This window comes from Neoarius graeffei, chromosome 9, assembly GCF_027579695.1.
Source record: "Neoarius graeffei isolate fNeoGra1 chromosome 9, fNeoGra1.pri, whole genome shotgun sequence".
Taxonomy (NCBI): Eukaryota; Metazoa; Chordata; class Actinopteri; order Siluriformes; family Ariidae; genus Neoarius; species Neoarius graeffei.
The window spans coordinates 34,021,804-34,041,473 of NC_083577.1; the positions used below are offsets into that span (position 1 = coordinate 34,021,804).

Here is a 19,670-nt window from a genome sequence, read left to right on the forward strand (position 1 = left end):
TCCAATTAATTCAGCCAAATCAGTCTGTTCAGATGCCAACAAGTGGGCCAACAAAACATCCAGCTTACGCAACATTTCTGAATTTTTCAAACAACCTTGTAATACAGCGGAATCAGGACAAGGCAACCCATCCTCCAATTCAGATGCCACAACCTGCGGGGCAGAGACAACAGACACTCTCGCCACAGGACATGCCAGAAAAACATCTTCTGGAGAAGACTTCACTTCAGAAAGACCAGACACACGACAGTAATAGGGCTTCAACAAATTTACATGATAAAGCTGAGTTGCCTTTCTGCAATCAGGGGTAGCTATGATATAATTTAGCTCAGACACTCTTTTCAAGACTTTGTGCGGGCCAGTGTACTTAGCCTGGAAGGGCGAGCTGACAATAGGCAATAAGGCCAATACCTGGTCTCCCTCACTAAACACATGGCGCTCAGCACGGTGGTCAAACAATGTTTTCATTTTACCCTGTGCAGATGACAGATTTTTCTTTGCCAGTTTCGCAGCCACATACAGTCTATGTCTGAATCCATTAACATAATCAATAAGGTTTTTTGGTGGTTCTGTTTTGAAAATAATTTGTGACATAGCGCGTGTTACCATTAACGCACACTGTAACATCAGTGCACGGGCTGACTCTGGTCACTTACGTGTGTCTGCAACGCGCTCAAACAAAGAAAAAAACGTCTCAGGCTCCCTCTCGCTAAATTTAGGCAACAATCTCAAATTGCCCAAAATATCAAAACAATCAGCAGGCACCGGTGACAGGCCTTCCAGGTCATCAGAATCATCAACACCCAATTTGCCACTACGTATTAGATCCAGCTTGCACTGCTGCAGAGACAACCTCGCTTGTTCAGTCTGTTGGCGTATCTTCTCAACCTCCAACTGCTTCCCAAGCTCAGCTTCATACTTAACCTTATCATGCTGTAACTGCAACATCATAAGTTCTTTTTGTTGCTCGAATGTTAAATTACTGGATGTCAAAACTGGCAGAGACAACCCAGTAGTAACAACTGAGCCAACTGGTTGTTCCTGGCTCGGCCCAAGAATTTTCATCTCCTGCAGATTAGCCTCAAGGATGGCTTTTACATTGTCTTTAAAGTGCCATTCCACCATTGGATGTATTTTTCTGGCATGAAATACAATATATTTTATGACAACATGACTAGACAGAGAAATCTTTTAGCTTCAAAATGATATATCAAACATAATTTTTTGACAACGACAAGTATATTAATTTTGCGACCAAAGTCACCTACCCTTTTAATTTCCGCGCGGTAGTGAAACGTGATGTCATCGGCAGGTTCCCTTTCTTGTGTACCATGTCACGTGTGACATGGCACAGATTATCAGCAATGGCAGATAGAACGCGATTGTCAGCTTCGGAAAAGAAGCGAAGGAAAATAGCAAGTGATGCCCAAAGGAGACGGTCGATGGTGAATATCGGCACAGCAATCGACAAGTGGAAATCGCGTTCTATCCGCCATTGCTGATAATCTGTGCCACGTCACACGTGACGTGGTACACAAGAAGGGGAACCTGCTGATGACATCACGTTTCACTACCGCGCGGAAATTAAAAGGGTAGGTGACTTTGGTTGCAAAATTAATATACTTGTCGTTGTCAAAAAATTATGTTTGATATATCATTTTGAAGCTAAAAGATTTCTCTGTCTAGTCATGTTGTCATAAAATATATTGTATTTTATGCCAAAGAATACATCCAATGGTGGAATGGCACTTTAAGGCGTTTATCCGAGATCTCAATATTGTAGTTCTCTGCTATTTTCAGCAGCTGCTCTTTTGTAAGTGTGTTCAGTAAGTTCTCCAATGGAGACTTAATAAATTCGGCAATTTTGGCCATCTTAACCAAACGAGAATAAATAATAATATTGACTCAAGCTCTCTCAAATCAGGTGCAGACGACACTAGTGAGCGCACCTCCCCTCTAACTGTAACTACAGACCAAACTTACCTATCAATCAACTCAACCTAGTCTTCATGCAGTTCCAATATGGTGGGTATTTATGCACTAGATACCGACAGCGCAAAAAGGTGACAATATTACAATCTCCCTTTGCAGCTACGGCTGTGCCCCTGAGCAATGCTCCAACCATGTTTACTGCAACACTACCAAAAAAACAAACCTGACGAACCCAAAGGGATTACACCGCTTTGCCTATCAGGGGATTGCACTCACAAAACACAAAAAAGTCTACACAAAAATTAACACTACTACCCGGCACCACTATAATTAAATTAACAAACCAAGAACCGAGAAACTTACCGAATCTCCCCTGTCGCACAGCAAAACCTAACCACTCAAGGCTGCATGCTTCTCACTAAACAGCGATGACGTCAATTCATTCACACATTACCACGCCATTCACAAATTTCGAATTATTATAACACGGGTTACAAGCTCCCAATTTGTTAGACAGGCTAGAACAGACGAGCCCCCAATTTGTCATGACCCGGCTCGTTGGCCAAGACAAAAGACGGGGGAGATGTGCAAACATTTGAAAATAACAATTTATTTAACCCAAAATAACACAAATGTCTACTTTATGTATATAAAGTCAGTGGTATCAGTATGTTTGTTGTTGGATGATTGTGAATTGTTGAGTGCAGGATGTTGTAAGGTGCAAAACTAAAAGACAAAAACAAGGCCAAAGCCAACACAAACAAAAGACATGGTGTCGGGAAGACAAGGAGAGAGAGAAACGGGAACCTGCAGCAGCCATTTTATGACATGCTATCTCCTCAGGTACACCCAATCAGGCAGGTGCACCCCATTACTCAGAACACCTGTCAATCAGACCTGCAAAAAACAGGGAGACAGAGAGGAACAGGAAACAGCACACAGCCAGGCCCTAGCATAGGAGGCCGTCACAAGGGTAAATTAAGCTTTCGTTTCCTGTGAAGCTATTCATGCAAAGAAAAGTTGAGTTGTCTTCAGTTCTTCATAACCATGCACCTCACACTGTTAAATGTCTTTACCGGGGTATCAATATTCTACTGCAGAATTCAAGCCAAGTTGAATCAAGGTAAGTTTTTTGTTTTGTTTCCTTTTTTTAATTTTTATTTTAACTTATTGTACTTCCAGTGTGAAATGAGAATCAAGTCACATAACTGTAACCATTATACAGCATGATACTATGCAATTGGTAGGTTAGTAATAACAACAACAACAATAATAATAATAATAATAATAATAATAATAATAATAATAATAATAATAATGTTGGGAGTCTACAAGCTCTGATATAATAATTTGTCAGGACTCTGATAATCTTGAAGTGAAACTGGTTATTTGGAAACCTGCAGATGTTCTCCAGTCACAGCATTCGGTAACAGCTGGGGCACAGGTCCCTACTGAACTCAGTAGCTGTTACATAAATACTTCTCTAATCAGTCCAAAAGTCAAGGACAGACAACTAAGTCATAAAAAAATATAAACAAATATTATTCACACTGCTTCTGCAGGATACATTAACAGCAACATGAAAGATTTTAGTGCTACCTTAATAGATAATATATTTACCAATGATATAGATAATAACATTATAAGTGGAATATTAATCAATTATATTAGTGATCATCTACCAGTTTTTACAATTTATGACCGTAATCATAAGAGAAATGTGACAGACCATAAACTGAAGTATAGAAGAGTTAGGACTGAGGAAGCCATGTTTGCATTAAATAATGATTTATTAATCCAAGACTGGGAATCAGTTTATATAGAGAATAGCATTGATAGAGCATATGATAACTTTAAGTATATTCAAATTATTATATGATAAAAATTGCCCACTGAAGCAATATAGTACAAAACAAAACTATAATGACTAACCTTGGATTACTAAGGGATTACAAAATGCCTGTAAGAAGAAAAACACTCTATATAGAGAATTTATTAAATTAAGAACCAAAGAGGCAGAAAATAAATATAAAAAATATAAAAACAAGTTAACAAGTATCATAAGGAGATGTAGGAAGGATTATTATGGTAAATTAATATATAATAACAAAAATAATATTAAAGGAATATGGAATATATAAAATAGTATTATTAAAGATGGTTCTGGACAAATACATTACCCTAAATACTTTAATGACAAAGGTATCGAAAATTATAACATGGATGTAGTTGCTAATAGTGTTAATAATTTTTTTGTTAATGTTGGACCAAGATTAGCTCAAAATATCTCTGATCCAGTAACAAATGATGATTGTATAGATAATATTATAAAGAGGAATTCTTGTTCTGTGTTTCTTACACCAGTAGATGAGAAGGAAATTATTGATATAGTTAATAAATATAGTAATAAAATATCCACAGATTGTAATGATATTGATATGAAACTAGTGAAAACTATTATTGGGGGGATTTCTAAACCATTAACATACATCTGTAACTTGTCATTTCAAACCGGTACATTTCCAAGCAATATGAAAATAGCAAAAGTAATTCCATTGTATAAATCTGGGGACAAACACAACTTCACAAATTACAGACTTGTTTCTTTACTTCCTCAGTTCTCCAAAATTCTTGAAAAACTATTCAATAACAGATTAGATAAATTCATTGAAAAATACAAACTACTCAGTGATAATCAATATGGATTTAGAGCAAATAGATCAACAGAGATGGCACTAATGGAATCAATTGAAGAAATCAGTAACTCTATAGATGATAAACATGTCGCTGGGATATTTATTGATCTTCAAAAAGCTTTTGATACTATTAATCATGATATATTAATTAATAAGATGGAACAATATGGGATAAGGGGAGTTGTATTAAATTGGATAAAAAGTTATTTGAGCAACAGGACACAATTTGTGAAGTTGGGTGACTCTGTCTCAACTTGTTTGAATATTGATTGTGGTGTCCCTCAGGGGCCAGTATTGGGTCCTAAACTGTTTATTCTTTATATAAATGATATGTGCAATGTATCAAAGATATTTAAGATGGTATTATTTGCAGATGACACAAATATGTTTTGTTCTGGAACAAATTTACATGAGTTAGAAAACATAATCTCTTCAGAATTGTGCAGGTTAAAAAGTTGGTTTGATCGAAATAAATTATCATTAAATCTGTCTAAAACAAAAATTATGTTATTTAATAATTATAAAATAAATAGGGCAATAAATGTACACGTAGATGGTGTTGATATTGAAAGAGTTTCTAATAATAAATTTCTTGGGGTAATAATAGATGATAGAATTAATTGGAAATCACATATAAAATACATACTAATGAAACTATCAAGAAGCATATCTGTGTTGAGTAAAGCTAAGCACGTCCTGGACTATAATTCACTCCGCATTCTTTACTGTTCCCTGGTTTTATCGTACTTAAATTACTGCTCAGTAGTGTGGGGAAATACGTATAAATGTTCACTTCATGCAATAACTATACTTCAAAAAAGAGCTATAAGAATAATTTATAGTGCTGGTTACCGAGATCATACTAATTCACTATTCTTAAATTCAAAATGTTTAAAATTCAGGGATATTATAGAATATAAAACTGCTTTAGTAATGTACAAAGTAAGGAATTATAAAGTACCAAGGAATATCCAAATAATGTTCTCGGATAGAGAGGGGGGCTATAATTTTAGGGGGAAATTGAAATTTAAAATTCGCAGTGCTAGGACAACATTAAAAATGTTCAGTATCTCTATTTGTGGAGTAAAGCTATGGAACAGTTTGAATGTGGAGCTCATGAAATGTACAACTATAAACCAGTTCAAAAAAAGGTATAAGGAACAGATCTTTATGAGGTATAGGGAGGAGGAATTACAATAACATGCTATTGATAATATAAGTGTATATATGTGGGTATGGGTACATTCGGATATATTATATAAAAAGTGAGTATTTGTGTGTGTGTGTGTGTGTGTGTATATATATATATATATATATATATATATATATATTGCATAATTGTATATAATATATAAGCATAATATGCATAATTATATGGCCGTCTGTGTACGTATGGATGTGTATAGTCATAGGTATGTGTATATTATATATATATATATGTACTGTATATATGTATTGTATGTGTGTATATATGCATAGCATAAGTATTTGTATATATATATATGATTTGATTTGGGCGATATTATATGGTTTTTTTTGTTGATTTTGCTTTCTTTTGTATCCTCCTAAAACCCGAACTCTTGTATGGCATGTATTTTTAATTTCTCTTTGCTATTTGGGCTGATTGGCACCTGATGAGTGTAAAAACAAAGAATTATCTTTTTACATGATGTAGTTTCTGAGAAAAATGATGTCCACCTATGAGGACTTTCGTTTTGGATTTCAATAAAACACAATGAAGTCACAATTAAGTAATGATGTGCAAAACTCTTTATTTTGTGCCTGAACACAGCAGCATTTTTCTTGAGTGCAAAACAAAAATAGAAACAACAATTGTGCCCTTTTGAGCAATATGGCTCATTTAAAGTGCTGCTTCAACAGTTGCACAAAGACGTAACAAAGTAAAAAACAAACATTTTGTATTGTTACTGTTCGTTTAAATTTTTGAACACTGCATGAACATTGCACGAAACATTTCACTTACACTCCAAAACTGCTACTTCAAACTTTTTTTTCCCTATGGGAACATGTTTACACCTATGTGTGAAAGGCTGTGTAACAGTTGCGATCTGCCTGTAAGCAGAGGAACACCTTGCATGTAACACACTGCACTCGAGTTTTCCCTGAGCAACCTTTGGCTCTGCAGTGCGCTGCATTCTTCATGTTTACCATCTCTGGCAGATGTGCATTAGCCCTCCTGCGGAATGAGACATGGGGCAATGGCTTCACTGGACACTTTTTCCCTTGGAATGACACTTCTGGGTCGTCTTCCTGCTCTGAAAAGTCAGAGTTGTCATTGGCATGCTGAGCCAAGAAGGTCATGGCCACTTCCATACGAAATTCAAGGAACTGCATGATGTTCTTCTTTGGTGTGCCACATACAGGTAGGTCTTTGCGATACAGTAGCCAGCTGTTGGCTAAAGCCAGATCTGTAAAGCGCATTAGCATCCGCAGCGTCCATTTCTTTGTACGGCCACTCATGCGATAGTAACTCATCATTCTATCGACAAGGTCAACTCCACCCATCTTGGAGTTGTATTCACGGATGATATTTGGTCGCGAGATGGTCACATATCGTTTTAGCTTTTTGTCCCATCCCTGGCAGTAGTCTTCTGGCTCTCTATCATGAACAGCAGACATCATCAATACCGGTTTATTGTCATACCACTTCACCACGCAAATCTTTCCATCCTCAGTGGTAACTTGTGCTGAGGTACCTCTTCCATCCTTTTTCATTCTTTTGTCAGTTGGTAGCTTCTGTACTGCTGCAGCGACCCGATTCTTCATAACTGTACCAGTTACATACATCTGCTTCTTCATCATGTGTTCCACACCTTGGATGGATGTGAAGAACCAATCACAGTAGATATTTGTATTAGGATGCAGAGTTTGAGACAGACGATCTATAACCAAGCCTCCCAAACCCAGATCCCCTGGTTCTTCAACCTGCTCAAGGAGTGCATCTGCACCTTGATGTCAAAATCCAGCACAATACCATCTGCTGTTGCACAAACAGTTTTTCATGCCAACTGGACTTGGTTTCATTGGCAGATATTGTCGGCACGGACAAGCTCCTGTGAATGGAATCATCTGCTCATCAATGGAAACGCATTCTGGTCGAGCCTGAGATTTGCAGCCTTTCAGAATGTGGTTCAGAAAAGGCCTCACCTTCCAGAATTTATCACACTCTCTCAGATCCTCTGGAACATCATCATCAATGAGCACTTTGAGTGATCTCCTCAGTCTGAAGAATCTGTCACGTGTGAACTTGTCAGTGATGGCAGGGAATTTAAAGGTTTTGGACCAGTACATCCTGATTGCAGAATACGGTACGCAAGACATCAAAATACAGGCACCAAAAAAATGATATATTTCATCAGTGGATGTGTTGAGTGGGTTCCCACTTCTAGCCAGTGATGTAGCATTAGAGCAATCTGCAATCATTTTCATCAAATCTTTATCAATATACTGTTCTATCTCTCTGTCCTGCACAGTTTCCTCCTCATGCTCAAACTGGGCTTGATTTGGTGTTAGTGAAGAAGCCCTCCATCGCATCCCATGCCCTTTCTTGGACTGTTCTTGATGGCTTGGTCCTGGTGTTGTTTCTTCAGGGACATTGTTTGAGACATCAGCCTCATCTTGCTGTGTCCGAGAGCGACGTCTAGGAGTGCGTGAACTGGCAATGTCACGATCTGAACGATATCCTTCATATTCATCACGGAGACGTTTACGTCCCCTGATAAGCTGAGAGGGCTGTGGAATGGGGTCTTCATACCCACTACTGTCCTCCTCACTGCTGCTTGGCTCCTGTCATGGGGGTTGATATTCAGCATCCCCTACAGGATCATCAATGTCTGACAAATCTTCCACCTCTGAGTTGTCTCCACCAATTAACCCCAGTAACTCCAGTGCTTTTGACAGAGAATAACGCTCTGGAAAAATACATCATGAGAAAAATCAAATTAAAAATTATGTAGATTTATTTATAAAACATGCTATATCTGCTTGTACTGTAGTAAACTATTGTTTTTTTTTGCCTAAATCATCCCAAAATACAATTTCATTCTCACATTTTGTTGCTAGCATAATATGACTCCCTCTGTCCACATTTGTGGACATTGTCAATAAACTAACAAAACTAAGTCCGCAAGTCCACGTGTGTACATCATGTTTAGTGACATAGTAAATCGTTACAGTTACTAACTTTTGTAAAATTTGACTTCCATAACAAACATTGAACACTTTTATACATATCTGAACAAGAATCAGCCAAGAATCATCTGATCAAATTTTTTACCTGGTCGATGTTTGGATCGGGAGTTGCCATCTGAACTTCTGGGTGTGTTGTCAGCCATCTTGAATCTAACCTGTAATGTGTTATACTCTTCTGCCACCACTAGGTAACAGTATAATGGCCTCATAAGTGGACACCAGGCCCTTGTAGAGCAAAATTTAGTCAGTACGTTTACATGCACATCCAAATCGAACTATTGTCAGTAATCGAGCTAAGGGTCCCAGCAGGGGTGCCAGAGAAATCCAATCCTACATGCACACAAGGAAATCGAGCTATTGTGTGAGGTACATTGTGCACCCGAGCCACAGGTGGCACTACACGCCCCATCGTGTTGGTACACTTCCGGTTGTCGTCATGAAGAAGAGCTATTCAAGAGTATAAACCAAGTTATCAGCAGTGTTGCCAGATACTGCTGACGTTTTCCAGCCCAAAACATGTTCAAATCCGCCAAAATGCACCTAAAACCGCCCAATCTGGCAACACTGGCAGTTCCGTGTTCACAAGTTCCGTGCTCAAGCTGTTAGGCTTGCTCTAACAGACTGTATGGCTACAAACTGTCCTGCGCAGACCACTGTTTTGTAAGACAACTTATTTTACACAATTGTATATTTTTCTAAAGTCCATTTTTTGCTTACAAAAATTTTTTTTTTATTACAATTTAACTTATGTCTTAATAAACGCACAAAAAGTTCAATTGTTTTGTTTTTATTGACATTCTTCAGATGTTGGACATATATATATATATATATATATATATATATATATATATATATATATATATATATATACACACACACACACACACAAATACAATGACTTGTTTATGTACACAATTCACAGCTATGCAACAGCTGTACAGATGTATTTGGTGATACAGTAAGTGAGCTAAATTTTAACAGTGCAAACAATGCCACAAAAAGAAAAGATTCATGCCGTTGTCATAATTCGTTGTCATGCCGACCGAGGCTGTTGTGTTTCCCGCTTGTGGTCTCGTCACTCGTCACTTCCGGAAGGGGCAGTGCTGAAGTAAGTAGCTCGACTACGTAGCTCGATAGGGTTTACATGCACTAAGTAGCTCGGCTACAATCACATAATCTAGGTCGTGTAGCTCGATTACGAGAAATCAAGTTCAGTTCGATTTCAGCTGAGCTAAGGTGTTTCCATGGCATTTAGAACTTCGATTTCAGTCGAGCAACAGCAGAAATTCGATTTTCTCTATGTGCATGTAAACGCACTGACTGTTGTGGTCTAGACAACCCAAAATGTGATGTCCACGCATATGGACGCCAGGTCCTAGGAGGGTATATATAGTTTATTATGGTGGAAAGTGACATTTGATTAACGGTGGTATAGAGGGTTAGGATTTGATAAGTTATTTACTTCTTCCTAATCCTTGCCGAACATTATTATGTTATTGCCTTGTGGCTACGCTATTCTGTTTATGATGATGTTTTGATGATTGCATTTTTTACTTTTATTTTTTGTTTTTTTGTTTGTTTTTATATCTTCTTTACTGTTCGGAATCAATCAATCAATCAATCAAAGATTAATGTTTTAGTCAAAGCCTTGCTCTGCCAGCAGATATGGATAACACTCTGCTTCTAGAAGCTCAGCATGGAACTGATGTGACACTGAGCTGTGAGGTGTCTGACCTCCCAGAATCCTCCACTGTGCAGTGGGAGAGAGAGGAAGCTCCTGTTCCTAACAGCACTCTGTTCTACAACAACACTGCCTACATCATTTTACACAATGTCAACCATCGCAGTCGGGGAAAATACTACTGCACACAGAGACACCAGGGAAAGAAAGACATTCATAGGACTCAAACACTGGAAGTGTCAGAATGTGAGTATGTTATGTAAACTGGAAAATACTTGACTAATTGTCCTTTGTTACTATATTTAAATATTATTTTGGGGAATTTTTACTCATTTGAGTTTTATTGAATTGAATACTTGTCTGCTAGATTTTCACACACACACACACACACACACACAAAAAAACCTTTTACACCTTACTTTATTTAATTGAGACCTTAAAAATGCTCCTTACAAATCACAAAGGTATCTTATTCTCTCATCCAGCCAATGACTGTGTTCTGTTTGTCAATGTAATGGGCTTTTGTTCATCAATGTAGAAAAAAAGAAGGAATCTTTCCAATTCATCACCTGTGGTGATCTTCTTCTGCTACACAATGTCATTAGTGATATAGCTATCTGTGTGCATCTGAGGATTGATAAGTCACTTGACTGTAGTGTGGAACTTGAGGAGGTACGCCCCTGGCTCTACCTCACTAAATCCTTTCAATTTGCTGGACTAAATAATGACATGGATAAAATGAGGCATCTCCTTTGAAGGCATGGAATCTATCCATCCATCATCTATACCACTTAGCCATCAGGGTCACAGGGAAAGCTGGAGCCAATACCAGCTGACTTCAGGCAAGAGGCGGGATATACACTGGCAAGGTCACTAATCTATCGCAGGACTAATACAGAGACAAACAACCATTCACAATGATGGGCAATAGCCCCTAAGCATAACTACATCATCACTTCAAGATTCAAGATTCTTTTATTGTCACTGCACCATACAGTACAGTGAAATTGAAGCATGCAATCCAGTCAGTGTATTCATACAAACACTTACTGGGGTGGGGGGGTGGGGGGTCAGATCTGTACAAGATAAACATTCAAGTAAAAGAGATAGATAGATTAGTCAATGAAAAAAAGATAAACATCTATACAAGAACTGCTTTTTTAAAAAAAAGTAATTCTATGTATCTAGGGTGTGTCCTATGATATAGTGGGTTATTGCACAGTAATAAGTGAAAATATTGCACAATTAGGCATGATAATTGCACATTTGCCCATCACAATTGCACTTGTTTATTGCAATGCATTATGGGGGATAGCCGGGGTCGGTAGTTGTGCAATATAGTGGATGTTAGATTAATTTTATGTGAGAGGAGCAATTTTGCCATGATCTGTCGTGGAAGACAATGAAATTGGTGATTTAAAGAGGTGGATAACATGTTGAGGGTTTACAGCAGGAAAATCAGAATCCAAATCAAGCTTGGTGAGAAGGTAAGACGTAAGTGACAAGAATTCGTACAACCTAGAGATTGACCGAGTCGACCACACTGTACAACAACATCAAATCTCAGAATGTCTTATCAAAATGAGTGATTAGTTAAATAAAACTTGATATCAGGAAACATTACAAAAAAAATCTTTGGAAACCCGCTGATCTGCCGTGTCATGTTCAGTATAAATGCATTTACTTCAATAAATGCCGCTAGTGAGGTACACTGAGCATTATACATACCCAAATGAGAACCCTTCGTGGTTTGGGAGTTTTATCAGTCCGACAGGCTCGTTCGGCTGCCGAGTGCTTCAGCACGTTGAGAGACAAAGGCTGAAGAATGCTTCTTTGCTTTAAAGACTTTGGAATATCACTAGCTTCAGATGATAAATAGTGTTGATTGTTAGAATCATCTATAGCCGAAGGCCATTCCACAAACCATGGAAATATTGCTGGGTCACAGTTTAAGTATGTCTTTTTCCCACCAGAGAAATGTAAGCTACAAACACTTGTCCATTTCAATTCAGTTCGAAGGTTTTCGTTGCGGATTAAACTTATCCATTTTTTTCTTCTCTTCTTCTTGACTGGCAGCTGATAAAAGCTCAAATGAGGTGTTCCCTTTGTTGTGGAGACAGTTAGGCGCACAACAATGCACTTTAGGCATGGTTAAAACCAGTTAGACAGAACAATGAAGTGTTTAACAAGGTGAAAGTAAACAATATAGTGGAGCTGACCCAGGGTATCGCCCATAATGCATTGCGGTTAACAAACGATGATGTAGTCATAGGTTAGGGTTATTTACAGTAGTTAGTTAACCAAATCCACATGTCTTTGGACTGTGGGAAGAAACTGGAGGACCCAGAAGAAACCCACACAGGTACTGTACAGGGAGAAAGGCCCTGGAAAGGCCCCAGTTGGCCTGGGGTCGATCTCAGAAACTTCTTGCTGTGAGGCAACAGTGCTAACCACTGCACTGGCATGCCACCCAATGTGGAATCTAACAGAATCTAATTTGAAAAAGCTGTTTAAAATGGTTTTGCTAGTTTGCTAACATTAACTGACCATATTTCACTGTTAGGCTGTTTCTTTGCTAATGCCAGGTTAAACTAGCATTCCAGTAACAAACATAATTGATGAGGCAGAAAGTCAAATTCTACTTAATGGTAAGTTTTGGTTATTTACAGTACCAGTCAAATGTTTGGATAAGTTCTAATTCAATGTCTTTTCTTTATTTTTATTAATTAAAAGTCACTTCATGTCTTGAAGTAATGATGGATGTCGTTTCTCTTTACTTAGTTGAGCGCTTCTTGACATAATATGGATTACTACAGTTGTGGAATAGGGCTATTTACTGTATTTTTTATTATTTACTGTTTCATCTCAAACACATTAAGAAGGCAAGAAATTGCACTAATTAACTTTTGACGAGGCGCCTGTTAATTGAAAAGCATTCTTGGTGACTACCTCATGAAGCTGGTTAAGATAATGACAATAGTGTGCAAAGTGTCATCAAGGAAAACGGTGGCTACTTTGAAGAATCTGAAATATGAAATATTTAGGTTTTTTAACAATATTTTCGTTTACCGCATAATTCCATATCTGTTCCATTGGTTATTTCATAGTTTTGATGTCTTCAGTGTTGTTCGACAATGTAGAGAATAGTCAACATACAGAAAAACCTCTGAGTAGGTGTACATGCTGACTGAGCATTGACTGGTACTGTACATGATATTTTACTTCTGATTAATTAGTTAGTTTTACATGATGGCAATTTTCATATGAAAACACAGCACAAACTGAATTTCATGACAACTTTTTTTTACTTTCACTTGAGTGGATAATTCCACTTTTAATTGCATAAGAATTTAACACGGCGGCACGGTGGTGTAGTGGTTAGCGCTGTCGCCTCACAGCAAGAAGGTCCGGGTTCGAGCCCCGTGGTCGGCGAGGGCCTTTCTGTGCGGAGTTTGCATGTTCTCCCCGTGTCCGCGTGGGTTTCCTCCGGGTGCTCCGGTTTCCCCCACAGTCCAAAGACATGCAGGTTAGGTTAACTGGTGACTCTAAATTGACCATAGGTGTGAATGTGAGTGTGAATGGTTGTCTGTGTCTACGGTATGTGTCAGCCCTGTGATGACCTGGCGACTTGTCCAGGGTGTACCCCGCCTTTCGCCCGTAGTCAGCTGGGATAGGCTCCAGCTTGCCTGCGACCCTGTAGAACAGGATAAAGCGGCTAGAGATAATGAGATGAGATGAGAATTTAACACATTATCCACACTTTAATTGAATTGGACGTTTTTCCTGATAAGCAACTGCATCCAGTTCATTCTAAAATCAAAACTTTTCCTCTAAAACTGTGGCAGTATCCTTTTGTAGTCATTGTGATATATGCTGAGGTCTTAAATTTGAGTTAGCAATAAAGAGATTAAAAGAAAACCTAAAAGTGTGTTCTGTGCTTGATGTCTTTTTAGATGCACAATCAAAGAAGTATATTCTATACAGAGAAAGCTCCAACAGTAGTAATTTGACCCTCAGCTGCAAGTCCAAAAAGTCTTACAACAGAATAATGTGGATCTGGCAGCTAAACCAAACAAAAGAGGTAATGATAGCTGCAGAAAAAGAGAAGAAACTCAGCATATGTGGAGGAATTGTACCGGGGAAGCATTCATCTACATTCTACAATGGAAATGATTTCATCTTTCACATCTCACCTGTGAAATTCAATTACAGTGGAACATACAGATGTCTTGTGAATGATAACACGACCTATTCATCCTTAACACTCCACACTCTAAGAGGTTCGTAACTCATCAGTGAACTTTTATCCTTTTGTTCAGTAATATAGTTAGAATACTGTGAAATATTTGTTCTGACATGTATTAATCTTAGTCTTCACAGAGCCTGCTGTCATGGTCAGGAATCAGTCAGTGGATCTGACCTGCGAGGTGTCTGATTTGAGAGAGGAAGTTATTCTGGCCTGGCTGAGGATGGAGGGAAACAGAGCAATGCTAATTAAACAGGAAGTCTTGACACAAAGAGATATGAAGAGGAAAGTCAGTGTAACACTGAACAGTGTCTTTGAGGACCAGCTTATCTGCCAGTGTGCTGTGTTTACTGAGAACACACTCAGAGCTCTGGCCCCAGTAACACTTCACCTCGTTCAGTCATTGAGAAAAGAGCCTTGTACAGCTTTACCAAAACATACCACAGCTCTCTCCACCCAGGGTAATGCTCTTTTACATGTGTTCACTAGCAGCAGTTGCAGGTTCATTTTGATTATCTTCTCCGATTCATGTACGTTTTGGTTAGGATTTACTGCATCTCTATAGGAAACATTGTGGAAGAGGGCAGTGACACCCAGACTGTGGTCATCGTTGTGTTCACTGTGTCCGGGTGTGTGGTGGTTTTGCTTGGAGCTGTGTTGTTTTACAGTCAAAGAAAATCTTCCACAGGTAAGCACACCTGTTATTCTAAATACTGCTTATATAAATAACAGGTTTAGGATATAAAAACCTTAATTTCAAGGTACACATTCATCATCACTAGCACCTAGTTAAAGCTGCAATATGTAAAGATTTTTAGGTTAAACAAAAAAATTAAGCCAGTGTCACATCAGCGCAAACTGCTACTCTCGTCCACACACAATCATGCACTGCGCACACCGTAAGGCTGATTATCATATGCACCTGTCCCGGATTAGAGCGCAATCAGCGTGCGTATGTAAGGACACCAATAACTTAAGGACTTTGCGAAGTACTGTATATGCATTGTACCCTGGGTCTCACATTGCCTAGCCTTTTACTCTGGTTATTGACTCCACTTTCTGTTTTCTCGAATCTGCTCTGCATTTCCTCTGATATTCTGTTTGCACCTCGTATGACCCTTGTCTGTTTTCATGACTCTGCTTCTGCCTTATGGTTTTGCACATGCCTGTGTCCACTCCCATTTTCGAATCCATGCCCATGCCATGGTCCATGCCTATGTTAAAGCCCAGGTCCACCCTTGAGTCCATGCCCAAGCCCAGGTCCACACCTGAGTCCATGCCCATGCTCAAGCCCAGGTCCACCCTTGAGTCCATGCCCATGCTGACACCAGGGTCCATGCCCATGCTTAAGCCCAGGTCCACACCTGAGTCCATGTCTATGTTCGAGTCCAGGTCCACACCTGAATTCATGCCCATGTCAACCACAGGGTCCATGCCCAAGCCTACGTCTATGCCTGAACCCATGTCTATGCCTGATCCCATGTCTTTGCCCATCCTCAAGCCCATGTCTATGTTGGCGTCCACAGTCGTGTCTATGCCTGAGTCCCTGTTCATCCTCATGCCCATGTTCATGTCTAAGCCTGAACAAAAGCTTCCACTTATATCTATGCTCCCATTCAAGGCCCGATTGGAACCCAAGCCTCCGCCGAAGCCCAGGTGCTGGTGCCACATCATTCCCAAGCCAGAGCAGAGCTCCAAGGGGACTTTGTCCAGCGTCAGGTCCTCATCCCTGGGGCTGACTAAGGAGGTTTTTAGCTCCTGGAGGGAGCTCTTTGGGGGTGGGGTGGGGTTCTGTCACATCAGCATGCTTGATGAACTTTGAACTGTTACTCTCATCCACATGCATTTGTGCACTGCACACACCACAAGGGCTAATTATCATATGCACCTGTCCCAGATTAGAGCACAATCAGCATGCACGTATAAGGATGCCAATAACTTAAGGACTTTGCAAAGTATACATGTTATACCCTGTGTGTCGCATTGCCTCACTTTTTATTCTGTTTAGTTACTCTGGTTATCGATTCTGCTTTCTGTTTTCTCAACTCTGCTCTGCATTTCCTCTGATGTCCTGTTTGTGCATCATATGACCCTTGCCTGTTTTCATGACTCTGCTTCTACCTTGTGGTTTTGTGCATGCCTGTTGTTAATAAACTCCTTCCTGCACTTACATCTGTCTGCAGCCAACCTTTACTGCCAGCCAGGGGAGTTTAAAAAAAAAAGTCAAGAGACTATGGCTAATTAAACTATGTATATTCAGTAGATGCAAACAGATATGGGGGTTTAGTTTGGTCTTTTAGTTACATAAATATAAAATGTCTACATGACCCTGTTAGAAATTTCAGGTTTTTGTGATGTAAAAAAAATCATGCCAGATTTTTTCCCTTTAATGGAATATAGCAACCAACACAATTCAAATGAAAAACAAACAGAAACATTTTCGGTGGAAAAAAGAAATGAAACTTAAAATGATCTGATTACATAAGTTTGCACACCATTTTATAATGGAGCATGTGACTATGCTCAGAATTATCCAATTACATTCAAACTCCTGTTCACAATTAATTACAAACACCAGTGAAGTGATCCTGATTAACCCCAAATAAAGATTAGCTGTTTCATCAGGATTTCTTGACATCTTCTTGGCTTCGTCTGACTGCTGAAGTCGTGGTTCACAAAGAGCTTACAATGTGTACTGGATCTCTAGTCATGTTGATGTGCACAAAAATGTTTTAATTTTCATTACACTTCTTTAACACTGAAGAAATGACAATAACAGCAACAGATAATTAGCAGTAAAATATATCTATACACTAGTGGTGTCTTTATTTATTTAGGAATACGCCTTAGTGCATATTATGTGATTTGGGGCACAGTACAATCCACGTAATGAAATGATGTTCTGGGAACAGCTTACAACAGCACTTCACTAAGCAAATCTTACATCTTTGTGTTTTTATGCATTACTCTAGATAGACCATGTGTGATCAAGAGGAAACGCAAAGTTGATCCATGCCATTCAGATTCAGCTCACGGTAACATAGGTACTGTATAACTTACTGTGGTTCTACTAGTAATGTATCTAAAAAACATAGGTTGCAGCAATTGACTGAAGGTTTAAATAAATAATTTTGGTTTTCTAATCATATTTGGTGAATAAAAATATTACTTAAGGTAAAACATTTTTTTCTTAATAGCATAAGTTGCATAATAGCTGTCATTCTTTCTCATTAGATACTGGCATGGTAAAAGCAGAAGAAGAAAAAGGCGAAGAAGAGCTCCACTATGCCTGCATCACCATAGTGGAATCTGATCATGGTACAATTAGAGATCAGTTCCAGCTCTATTTCTTTTTTCTGCTCACGCCACTAGGACTCAATACTGTTCTACAGGGTTGTATACTACATTAAAAAGGTTTCTCTGCAAGTGAGAATATCTTAAATACAGACATATTGCTCCAATGTTTAATATTATGAGATTAGTATAAAATAAATATGAAGGACACATTTTTACTCATTTAAATTTTAAAAACTTTATTCCCTGGTAAGATAATACCTTTTTCTATTTTTAAAGAATATATGCTTTAAATTATATAGCAAAACGACCTTCCGACCGAACAAGATTTCATGTCTATAATGAGATTTAATAACCATAGGTTTATTTTTCATGATAATGTCATAGTGGGAAAATATAAGTCAGAATATTTTCTTAATGAAATCAGCTTTTCTGCTTCTCCAGCTCTGCCATGTTTTCGCCCTCAGTACAGTATAATTAATTATTGTCTATGAAACAGTTTGGATTTGTAAACCATAGTTTATAAATGGAACAGTATTAATTTTGATTTTTGAATACACCACTGCTGCTCTATGTAATAAACTGTAAAGTAGCTGCTATATACCTCACAGCAGTGTTTTAAATTATCTTTGCAGGAGCTAGTGGGAATTTTAAAATGAACAAGGTAAGCAATAACCGATATATTCCCATGTAAGCTTTTGCAATTTACACAGTAGCCTATAAGATCCTGTATTCTGATATGAGGCTCACTGATAGACGCCTGTTCTTGTAATAACTGACAAATCTTTGTGTCTCTGTATTTTGTCCCTTCTGTGATTTCAACAGATGCCAAATAGCAGTGACTCAGTCATCTACTCAACTATTAACTTGAAGTGAGAAGCTGGAATCGTCTGTATGCTGAGGTTCATTTAAAATATTTTGACCACATCACCACTGTGATGTGTACTTTATGCACTTTGTGATCCTGCCAATTTTATATATATATATATATATATATATATATATATATATATATATATATATATATACACACACACAGTTGTGTTCACAATTATTCAACCCCCACTGAAATTGAGTGTTTTGGCCAGTTTGACATTGATTTTGATCATTTCAGTCATCTTATTTACAATTACATCAAAGAGGCACTTGTAAATTAGACAAATATAACATAACATTTATAATAAAATGACCACAAATGTCTTTTCTGTGCTCACATCATTATCAGTTTTATTCAACCCCCAAGTGACATTCATTCTTAGTACTTAGTACAACATCCTTTTCCAGTTATAACATCTTTCAAGCGTGAAGCATAGCTTGACACAAGTGTCTTGCAGCGACCAACGGGTATCTTAGCCCATTCTTCATGGGCAAAAGCCTCCAGTTCAGTCACATTCTTAGGCTTGTGCGCTGCAACTGCCTTCTTTAGGTCCCACCAGAGGTTCTCAATCGGATTTAAGTCTTTTGACTGCAATGGCCACTCCAGAATGTTCCAGCCCTTCATCTTCAACCATGCTCTAGTGGACTTGGATGTGTGCTTAGGATCATTGTCCTGTTGAAAGGTCCAACGTCTCCCAAGCCGCAGGTTTGTGACAGACTCCATCACATTTTC

The 19,670-nt window shown here is 38.4% G+C and overlaps 1 protein-coding gene across 1 annotated transcript; it reads left to right on the top strand.

The window, feature by feature from the left end:
• Positions 1-2,991: 2,991 nt before the first annotated feature.
• On the top strand, positions 2,992-19,008 carry LOC132891196 (uncharacterized). The gene is made up of 9 exons (XM_060928663.1): positions 2,992-3,055; positions 10,504-10,767; positions 14,475-14,801; positions 14,893-15,228; positions 15,333-15,455; positions 17,740-17,811; positions 18,002-18,085; positions 18,697-18,725; positions 18,887-19,008. Exons 2-9 carry the CDS (start codon positions 10,506-10,508, stop codon positions 18,935-18,937), a joined length of 1,284 nt encoding a protein of 427 aa, XP_060784646.1. The 5' UTR covers positions 2,992-3,055; positions 10,504-10,505; the 3' UTR covers positions 18,938-19,008.
• Positions 19,009-19,670: the final 662 nt, after the last annotated feature.

Bases quoted from the DNA above. Each gene is read 5' to 3' on its own strand.
- LOC132891196 (XM_060928663.1), top strand. From the start codon at position 10,506: ATGGATAACACTCTGCTTCTAGAAGCTCAGCATGGAACTGATGTGACA. The intron at 15,229-15,332 runs GTAATGCTCTTT...GCATCTCTATAG, and splicing joins CACAGCTCTCTCCACCCAGG to GAAACATTGTGGAAGAGGGC. The intron at 15,456-17,739 runs GTAAGCACACCT...GCATTACTCTAG, and splicing joins TCAAAGAAAATCTTCCACAG to ATAGACCATGTGTGATCAAG.